General features: G+C 49.3%; 1 protein-coding gene across 1 annotated transcript in view; it reads left to right on the top strand.

Annotated features, from left to right (window-relative positions):
* NETO2 (neuropilin and tolloid like 2) overlaps positions 1–4,008 on the top strand; it is a 37,739-nt gene extending 33,731 nt beyond the window's left edge. Inside the window, exons 5-9 of the mRNA XM_075326180.1 lie at positions 174–218; positions 318–445; positions 718–946; positions 1,503–1,616; positions 2,972–4,008. Coding sequence (XP_075182295.1) covers positions 174–218; positions 318–445; positions 718–946; positions 1,503–1,616; positions 2,972–3,552 — 1,097 coding nt within the window. The 3' untranslated portion in view covers positions 3,553–4,008. The remainder of the gene's footprint in view (positions 1–173; positions 219–317; positions 446–717; positions 947–1,502; positions 1,617–2,971) is intronic.
* The last annotated feature ends 6,769 nt before the right edge of the window (positions 4,009–10,777 follow it).

The raw sequence follows: 10,777 nt of genomic DNA, 5'->3' as shown, positions 1-10,777 counted from the left end.
GCTCCTTTCATGCAAAAAACAGTGGTGTATTTATTGGCCCATGTGAACAAGTGTCAATGTTTTGGATCAAGACATATATATATAATGTGTATGTGTGCGTATATATTATATATATATTTATACACACACACACTTTATTGCAGTAGTAATAAGCCTTACCTTTACCTCTGCAGATCCGGACTTCAGCTATCTCGGAGGGATTCTCAATCCTATCCCAGGTCAGAGCTCGCTTTCACGTTTTCGTGCTTCCGTGTCCCCCTTTGCCATCGGGCTCCGGACCTCCACCGTCTCCCACTGATGTCCCTTTGTCTTCTCAGATTGTCAGTTTGAGTTATCCGGTCCGGATGGGATAATCCGCTCCAGCCAAGTGGAACAAGGGGATAAACTAAAGGCCGGCCAGGCGGTGGACTGTATATGGACCATTAAAGCAACGCCTAAAGCCAAGGTCAGTGGGGATGTGGTGGGGATGGTTGTAAATATGACCGCGCGAGGAAAGCATCCAAGGTATTATGGAGGGCAGATCACTGTGGCTGTAGATAGGAGGAAAGCTGCACAGGACCATTAGAGGGGACGGAATCATAAAGTGCGTTGGCCACATTGATTGCCCCCTAAATACATATTTAGCCTATCTAATCCTGCTACTTACTGCGCCCCAGTGGGGTGACCAACGGCAGAGACCGCCCGAGCATGATGTAAATTGTATCCCCGTTTATCCAGATTTACTTCCGGTTCCTGGACTATCAGATGGAGCACTCCAATGAATGCAAGAGGAATTTTGTGGCCGTGTACGATGGAAGCAGCTCGATAGAAAACCTGAAGGCCAAGTTCTGCAGCACCGTGGCTAACGACGTCATGCTGCAGACCGGCACCGGGGTGGTCCGGATGTGGGCAGATGAAGGGAGTCGCCTGAGCCGGTTCAGAATGCTCTTTACTTCGTTTGTGGAGCGTGAGTTATTAGGGTTATCATTAGTGATTGGGCTAGCAGGAGTTAATTTCTGCTAGCCTGATGATTACCTCTAGGATCACATGTTGTGGGAGACCTATCACAGTCATTCCCAGCCTTTTTAAAGGTGGAGGAGCCTGTCTTCCCATGCCAACTATAGCTTTAGCTACACCAGTCCGGGTGCAGTTGTGTTCCAGTCCTGCTGGTGATTGTATTGCTTTGTGCGTGGAGTTCTTCTGTTGTCTTGTTGTTTCCTCCCTGCTCTTCTTTTCCTCCTTATCGCCTGTTGGCTAATACACCTGTGTGAGCGTGCTGAGTGATTTAGTTTTGGTTTCCCCTGTTTGTCCTTATCTGTGGGTTCCACCACTCCTGTCCCGACCCTCCCCTGGGGTGAGGGAGAGGGGGTATTAGATCAGGAGCAGGGTAAGGAAGGCGGCCCAGACATCTTCACCATCAGACGTACCTCAGAGATAGCCTGAGGGCCAGTTTAGGAGCCCCGGACCCGGTTATCCCATCACATGCCACTTATGTCTAATTCATGTCTGTCTGCTTGTCACAGCTCCCTGCGGAGACGGCACCTTCTTCTGCCACAGTAACATGTGCATTAATAACTCCCTGGTCTGCAATGGAATCCAGAACTGTGCCTATCCCTGGGACGAGAATCACTGTAGAGGTAAGTGTGTCCGACCCCTGCCAGGGTCTGCTGGGAGCTGTAGTTCTACCACAACTGGAGAGCCGCTGCTTGCAGACCCCAGCGTGCAGAACATGTGTTATCAATGGTACATTGCCCATTGCAGAATCCTCCGTGTTTCCGGCTCATAAATAACCTCCGATGTAACGGACGCGGTGGAAGTGACCGCCCGTCCACAGGGGGCTGAAGAAGGATCGCCTTGTCTCAGGGTTTATACACAAACATGACAAATATATTGTCCGGCACCAAAAGGCTCCGCAAGATGCATGATCCTTCTACACGGGCGCGACGCTCTGCACACGGCTCTGTGCTGCCACCTAGTGCTCACATGTAGATCGTCAACTAAATGGGCTTTGGATCAGAGGAGTCGTAAAATGCAGCAAATGTATCAATGTGCCCCATCTAGTGATGTGGAGAGACGTCCATACATGTCTTATACATTGTTTCCTCCTCTGAGGCTTCTGATACATTGTTTCCTTCTCTGGTGCTGTTGATACATTGTTTCCTCCTCTGATGTTGTTGATACATTGTTTCCTCCTCTGGTGCTGTTGATACATTGTTTCCTCCTCTGAGGTTGTTGATACATTGTTTCCTCCTCTGGTGCTGGTGATACATTGTTTCCTCCTCTGGTGCTGTTGATACATTGTTTCCTCCTCTGGTGCTGGTGATACATTGTTTCCTCCTCTGGTGCTGGTGATACATTGTTTCCTCCTCTTGTGCTGTTGATACATTGTTTTCTTCTCTGATGCTTGTGATACATTGCTTCCTCCTCTGAGGCTTCTGATACGTTGTTTTCTCCTCTGATGCTTTTGATACGTTGTTTCCTCCTCTGGTGCTGTTGATACATTGTTTCCTCCTCTGGTGCTGGTGATACATTGTTTCCTCCTCTGGTGCTGGTGATACATTGTTTTCTCCTCTGGTGCTGGTGATACATTGTTTTCTTCTCTGATGCTGTTGAAACATTGTTTCCTCCTCTGAGGCTTCTGATACGTTGTTTCCTCCTCTGGGGCTTTTGATACATTGTTTTCCCCCTGATTATGTCGATACCTTATTTCCCCTCTGATGCTGTTGATACATGGTTTCCTACTCTGAGGCGGTCGGTTGATACATGGTTTCCTCCTCTGATGCTTTTGATACATTGTTTCCTCCTCTGCGGCTTTTGATACATTGTTGCATCCTCTGATACTTTTGATACATTGCTTCCTCCTCTCATACTTTTGATACATTGCTTCCTCCTCTGATACTTTTGATACATTGCTTCCTCCTCTGATACTTTTGATACATTGTTTCCTCCTCTGAGGCTTTGCATACTCATGCCCCATTGTATTCTCTTACAGAAAGGAAAGAGTCGGGGCTATTTGAGCAGATCACCAAGACGCATGGGACCGTCATTGGGATCACCTCTGGGATTGTCCTGGTCCTGCTCATCATTTCCATCCTGGTCCAAGTCAAACAGCCTCGAAAGAAAATCATGGCCAGGAAGACGACGTTCAACAAAACCGGATTCCAGGAGGTGTTTGACCCCCCGCACTACGAACTCTTCTCCCTGAGGGATAAAGAGATCTCTGCAGACTTGGCCGACTTGTCAGAAGAACTGGAAAGCTACCAAAAGACGAGACGTTCGTCGGCCACGTCGCGCTGCATCCACGACCATCACTGTGGCTCCCAAACCGCCACCCTGAAACAGAGCAGGACCAACCTCAGCTCCATGGACCTCCCGTTCCGCAACGACTTTGCCCAACCGCAGCCGATGAAGACGTTTAACAGTACCTTCAAGAAAAGCACCTACGCGTTCAAGCAGTCCCACGACTGCGCCGACAAAGGCATAGAGGACCGCGTGATGGAGGAGATCCCCTGCGAGATCTACGTCCGCGGCCGAGAGGACTGCGCTCAGGGCTCCATGTCTATTGACTTCTAATTGCCTCACAGATTAAATACATACAATCCGATTCCTTCTACTAAAGCGATATATACATATATATATATTTTTGAGACGATCTGCGATAATCACTGCGTTTTCTAAGAGGCGACGATTCCAGGAACCGCAGAGTTGTACATTAAAGCTCTCTATTTTTTGAGCGGAAATCACGGAAAAAAAAAAGGACCCGAGCGTTCTGCATGGTATCGGTTCGGTGTATCAATAGGGGTCTCCATGGACGGCACCCGCCATGATGGGGGGGTGGGTAGGAGGGGGCTATCACACGGATCAGTATCGTCATGATTGATTTTTTTGTATCTGTTTTCTGTTTTTGTTTTTTTTTTTGCCTTTTACGTTTTTACACGATATAGAGATTTGTTTACCTTCTGATACAAATGTTCTAGGATCATATATGGTGCTACCAGAGCGGGACGTAATAAACGAAAGGAGCCTTCAGAGAGTCTGCACATGGGAGATTACTGTGGGTTGCCGTTTTTTGGGGTATTTGCTGACCACCTTCCTGGCTCAAAACTTACCGACTGTCATGGCGGCATCAGACGCTGTTCACACTGCAGATTCTGACACCTCACACTATGGTTTGTCTCCTGTTTCTGACTTGCTCAGGCATGAACCAGCTGTGTGCTCATTAATGGTTGGGCTAGCAAGAGTTAAATCTCTGGTTACTTCTCACATGTTGGGGGAAACCTATCACAATTACTCCCTGCCTGTTTAAGATGGAAACTGTCTTCCCATGCCGACTACAGCTTCTGCTAAACTGGTCTGTGAGCTGTTGGGTCCCACTTTCCTTGTGTTTATACTGCGTGCTGCTTGGGGTGTAGTGGAATTCTCTCTTCATCTCGTTTCCTTCCTGCTCTTATTTTCCTCCTTATCACTTGTTGTGCGTGCTGTGTGATCGAGTTTTGGTTTCCCCTGTTTGTCTATTTCTGTTAATTTCTGCTAGCCTGCTGGTTACCTCTTGGGTCACATGCTGTGGGAGACCTATCACAGTTACTCCCCGCCTTTTTAAGATAGAAGAGTCTGTCTTCCCATGCAGACTATAGCTTTAGCTACACCAATCTGTGTACTGTTGTGTCCCAATTTGCAGGCGTTTATACTGCCTGCTGCTTGGGGTGTTGTGAAATTCTCCCTTTGTCTCATTTTCTCCCAGCTCTTATTTTCCTCCTTATTATTTGTTGTCTAATACCTCTGTGTGTGCTGTGTGATGGAGTTTTGGTTTCACCTGTTTGTCTATTTGTTAATTTCTATTAGCCTGCTGGTTACCTCTTCGGTCATATGTTGTGGGAGACCTATCACAGTCGCTCCCTGCCTTTTTAAGATGGAGGAGTCTGTCTTCCCATGCAGACTATAGATTTAGCTACACCGGTCTGTTTGCTGTTGTGTCCCAATTTGCTGGCGTCTATAATGCCTGCTGCATGGGGTGTTGTGGAATTCTCTCTTCATCTTGTTTCCTTCCTGCTCTTATTTTCCTCCTTATCACTTGTTGTCTAATACCTCTGTGTGTGCATGCTAAGTGATCGAGTTGGTTTCCCCTGTTCATCTATTTCCATTAATTTCTGCTTGCCTGCTGGTTACCTCTTGGCTCACATGTTGTAGGAGACCTATCACAGTCACTCCCTGCCTTTTTAACATGGACTTTGTCTTCCCATGCAGACTATAGCTTTAGTTACACCAGTCCGTGTGCTGTTGTATCCCAGTCCTGCTTTGTGCATGGTCTTCTCCCGTTGTCTTGTTGTTTCCTTCCTGCTCTTATTTTCCTCCTTATCACCTGTTGCCTAATACCTCTGTGTGATCAAGTGTTGGTTTGGCCTGTTTGTCTATTTCCGTGGGCTTAATCACTCCTTTCTTGGCCCGCTCTTAGATCAGGGCTGGCCAGGATCAGGGCCAGGAAGGCGGCCCAGATGTCCTCACCTTCAAAAGTATCTCTGGGAATAGGGATAATTAGGGCCCCCCTAGCCTGAGGGCCAGTGTAAGAGCCATGGTCCCCAGTTGTCTCCGTACCACCCATGACACTCCCTCTGCTTTGAATCGGTGTACAAAATAAGCTCCTGAACCCCACTGCAAAAATTTGTAACAAGACCCCACATACCATGTATTGATTTCTCCTTGGACCCCCTGAGGACGGGGCTCGGCTGTATCTGCTACGCCGGATCTGCTACCTATGTATCCCCCTATACACCAGCGTAGAGTTATAACCCTCTATGGCTGCCGTGTTGTGTAGATATTAGGTTGTGTTAAGGGGCTGAATACTTATCAGACACATTGCGCAGCCGCACATCACTTACTGACGGCAGATGCAATGTGATATCAAGACTGAATCTCAAAGTCCAGTCTAAGATCTCATTAAGTGACTGCACAGACATATACAGGGGCACACAGATGGCCAATTGTATTGATGCTTTCACCCCGAAAATAATCCAGAAAGTACTACAGTCCGTTGAAAAAGTATTCATACCCTGTGAACTTTTCCTCTTTTTTTTTTCTTTCACATTACACCCACAAATTGAAATGTATTTTATTGGATTTTATGTGACACCAACACTAAGTACAAGGAAGCGTAAAGAAAATCATACCTGGTTTTCTAAATATTTAAAAAATTGGGACATGCATATATATTCAGCCCCCCCCGAGTCAATACTTTTGTAAGACCACCTTTCTCTGTCTTTTCGGGAGGAGGTTTCTACTAGATTTCCACATCTAAAAGGTGACATTTTTGCCCCTTCATCTGACCACAGCACTATCTTCCACATGTCAAGTAGGGCCACAGCAAGGAGTGCAGGAAGGGGCTCTGGTCAGACGAGACCAAAAGGAGAACTTTTTGAACTAAATCAAAAACACTATATGTGGCGGAAAACTAACACTGCACATTATCCTGAAAAGCCCATCCCCACCGTCACACATGGTGGAGGCCATATCCTGCTGTGGGGAGGCTTTTCTTCAGCAGGGGCAGGGAAGCTGTCAGAGATGATGGGATGATGGATGGAGCTACATACAGGGCAATCCTGGAGGGAAACCTCATAGAGGTTGCAGAAGACCGGGGCGTAGGTTCCCCTTCCAGCAGGACAACGATCCTCAACATCCTGCAGAGCTACCATGGAGGGTTCAGATCAGAGCAAATTCCTGTGTGTGAGCGGTCCGGTCACAGTCCACGAGCGGCCCGGTAACAGTCCTCGAGCGGCCCGGTCACAGTCCTCGAGCGGCCCGGTCACAGTCCGCGAGCGGCCCGGTCACAGTCCTCGAGCGGCCCGGTCACAGTCCTCGAGCGGCCCGGTCACAGTCCTCGAGCGGCCCGGTCGCAGTCCTCGAGCGGGCCCGGTCACAGTCCACGAGCTGCCCGGTCACAGTCCACGAGCGGGCCCGGTCACAGTCCACGAGCGGGCCCGGTCACAGTCCAGACCCAAATCTACCGAGAAGCTGTGACAAGACTAGAAATCTGATGATCACCAACATCTCCATCCATTCTCTCTGAGCGAGACAAGAAGGGAAAATGTCACCTCTAAATGTGCAAAGCTGGAGAGACCCCAAAATACAGAGAGAGGTGGCCCCACAAAGTGCTGACTCCGGGGGCTGAATACTAACGCAAAACAGAGGAAGGTGGTTCTAAAAAGTACTAACTATGGGTGTTGAATACAAATGCAAGACATAGAAAGGTGGTCCTACAAAGTACTGACTTTGGGGGTTGAATACTAACGCAAGACAGAGGAAGGTGGTCCTTTGTTTTGACATTTAACCTACAGTCTATAGTTCACACACATTTTACCAGGCGGAGATCCGGATCCCCCCTCCCTTGCACCACCCCCCTCCCTTGCACCACCCCACCTTTCCCCACCCCTCCCTTGCACCCCCCCACCTCCTACACAAATCTGCAGACTACTTAGTTCTAGCCGTGAAGTAAAGTTTATTCATTGCCCCCGTCTTCGGAGCCGTTTCTTCCCGTGGTCGTCAGCGCTGCTCCCATTAAAGCTGTAAGTGGCAATTAAAACCGCCATTACGCTGAATCCATCTGGTCCACTTGAAAAAAAAACTTGCGAGACGTCTCGTCTTTAATTACCGGCAGTGAAAGATGGGAACAATCAGGAGCGGCTTTTCTGCAGTTTCTCTCATTTATGGCCGAATATTCTTATTTATTTTTTTTGCAAAATAAACTTTGGATTTTTTGAAAAAATTTAAAATCTGGAGCTTTGCGGAGTGGGGGGCTTATATATGGGAGGGGCTTATATATGGGGGGGCTTATATATGGGGTGGGGCTTATATATGGGAGGGGGGCTTATATATGGGAGGGGGGGGCTTATATATGGGAGGGGGGCTTATATATGGGAGGGGGGCTTATATACGGGAGGGGGGCTTATATACGAGAGGGGGGCTTATATACGAGAGGGGGGCTTATATACGGGAGGGGGGCTTATATATGGGAGGGGGGCTTATATATGGAAGGGGGGCTTATATATGGGAGGGGGGCTTATATATGGGAGGGGGGGCTTATATATGGGAGAGGGGCTTATATATAGGAGGGGGGCTTATATATGGGAGGGGGGCTTATATATGGGAGGGCGGCTTATATATGGGAGGGGGGGCTTATATATGGGAGGGGGGCTTATATATGGGAGGGGGGGTTATATATGGGAGGGGGCTTATATATGGGAGAGGGGCTTATATATGGGAGGGGGGCTTATATATGGGAGGGGGGCTTATATATGGGAGGGGGGCTTATATATGGGAGAGGGGCTTATATATGGGAGGGGGGCTTATATATGGGAGGGGGGCTTATATATGGGAGGGGGTCTTATATATGGGAGGGCGGCTTATATATGGGAGGGGGGCTTATATATGGGAGGGGGGGCTTATATATGGGAGGGGGGCTTATATATGGGAGGGGGGCTTATATATGGGAGGGCGGCTTAGACTTTGTTCTATAAAAAGGACATCAACCTCATAACGATTCATCTGCGTCGGTTTATGTTGGAGACTGCAAGAAAAAAAAGCGAGGCAGTTGTCCGTAGCAATTTCGGGGGGGGTTTCTTTTTCCCAAAAATGTGAGATAATGATCCCATGATCAAGAGATAACGAGGTCCATGGAAACCGCTGCCGATGCACAAATAATCCAAGGCCCCCCTTGTAGAGGCAGGTGTCACACTAGGTACGGGAAAGTACCAAGCGAACGGCAAAAAGGAAGGGAGACCCTGTGTCTCGGGAAAGGGGAGATGGTGACCCCCTGACCAAGCCTACCACTGAGCCCTGGGTTCCATCATCACCCTAGATAGTGTAAGCCATGGTCAGGTATCTGACTCGGCACATAGGCGGAGAACCTAAGATAGGTTCTACATCTATACACCGAGCTGGATACCTAGCCCTGGCTGACCCTAGATAGGTGCAGAACCTATGTGCCGAGCTGGATACCTAGCCCTGGCTGGCCCTAGATAGGTGCAGAACCTATGTGCCGAGCTGGATACCTAGCCCTGGCTGGCCCTAGATAGGTGCAGAACCTATGTGCCGAGCTAGATACCTAGCCCTGGTTGGCCCTAGATAGGTGCAGAACCTATGTGCCGAGCTGGATACCTAGCCCTGGCTGGCCCTAGATAGGTGCAGAACCTATGTGCCGAGCTGGATACCTAGCCCTGGCTGGCCCTAGATAGGTGCAGAACCTATGCGCTGAGCAGGATACCTGGCCCTGGCTGACCCTAGATAGGTGGAGAACCTATGTGCTGAGCTGGATACCTAGCCCTGGCTGGCCCTAGATAGGTGCAGAACCTATGCGCTGCTCAGGATACCTAGCCCTGGCTGACCCTAGATAGGTGCAGAACCTATGCGCTGCTCAGGATACCTAGCCCTGGCTGGCCCTAGATAGGTGCAGAACCTATGCGCTGCTCAGGATACCTAGCCCTGGCTGACCCTAGATAGGTGCAGAACCTATGTGCTGCTCAGGATACCTAGCCCTGGCTGACCCTAGATAGGAGCAGAACCTATGCGCTGAGCAGGATACCTGGCCCTGGCTGGCCCTAGATAGGTGCAGAACCTATGCGCTGAGCAGGATACCTAGCCATGGCTGACCCTAGATAGGTGCAGAACCTATGCGCTGAGCAGGATACCTGGCCCTGGCTGGCCCTAGATAGGTGCAGAACCTATGCGCTGAGCTGGATACCTAGCCCTGGCTGGCCCTAGATAGGTGCAGAACCTATGCGCTGAGCAGGATACCTGGCCCTGGCTGGCCCTAGATAGGTGCAGAACCTATGCGCTGAGCAGGATACCTAGCCATGGCTGACCCTAGATAGGAGCAGAACCTATGCGCTGAGCAGGATACCTGGCCCTGGCTGGCCCTAGATAGGTGCAGAACCTATGCGCTGAGCTGGATACCTAGCCCTGGCTGGCCCTAGATAGGTGCAGAACCTATGCGCTGCTCAGGATACCTAGCCCTGGCTGACCCTAGATAGGTGCAGAACCTATGCGCTGAGCTGGATACCTGGCCCTGGCTGGCCTTAGCTAGGTTCTGCACCTATGCGCTGAGCTGGATACCTGGCCCTGGCTGACCTTGATCTGGGCCCTAGGTAGGGAGTGGATGGGATGAGCTATTTGCTAACCACTAGGCACTAAAGGACACAGAGATTACGCACAAGGGGAAACAGCAAACAACTTATCTCCAGTTGTCTCAGGACGAGAAGCTGCAACAACCAGCATGTTTCTCCAGATGTATGCAAGCCGACCGCTAGCACTTGAAGACTTGATAAAGGCACATGAAATATCACCAGCACCGAGTAATAGGAAGTGAAGGTATATAAAACACAAGGGAAGTACTGATGACAAGCAGCAGACAGACTGAAGACCACCACAGGGTCCTAAAGGGAAAGGGATGAAAACTAAGCAGAAATGATAGAAGGTCAGGAAGCAGTTTGTGCGGTGAAAAACACCGTGACCTTCTACAGAAAGACACCACAGGACTGTGTCACCCACCTGTGACAGTGACAAGTCCTCCAACTTGAAGAGACAGGGAACGTATCCCTATTTTCTTCTTGATTGTATTTTTGGAACAATAGTTCCTGTAAACTACATTGTATTGTGTGTTTCCTTGCTGGAGAAGAACATGAGGGCAGGCAGTAAAATCCACCTTGACAAGGAGATAGTGACCCCATTGTTGCCTCCAGAAGAGGAAAAAAATGGAGAAGCGAGGTGGGAGATGACCAAAACTTCCCAAATTAGTGAATATTGCGCAGAA

The sequence above is a fragment of the Anomaloglossus baeobatrachus genome, chromosome 10 (assembly GCF_048569485.1).
Source record: "Anomaloglossus baeobatrachus isolate aAnoBae1 chromosome 10, aAnoBae1.hap1, whole genome shotgun sequence".
NCBI classification, from domain to species: domain Eukaryota; kingdom Metazoa; phylum Chordata; class Amphibia; order Anura; family Aromobatidae; genus Anomaloglossus; species Anomaloglossus baeobatrachus.
This window is presented reverse-complemented; position numbering and strand designations above follow the sequence as displayed.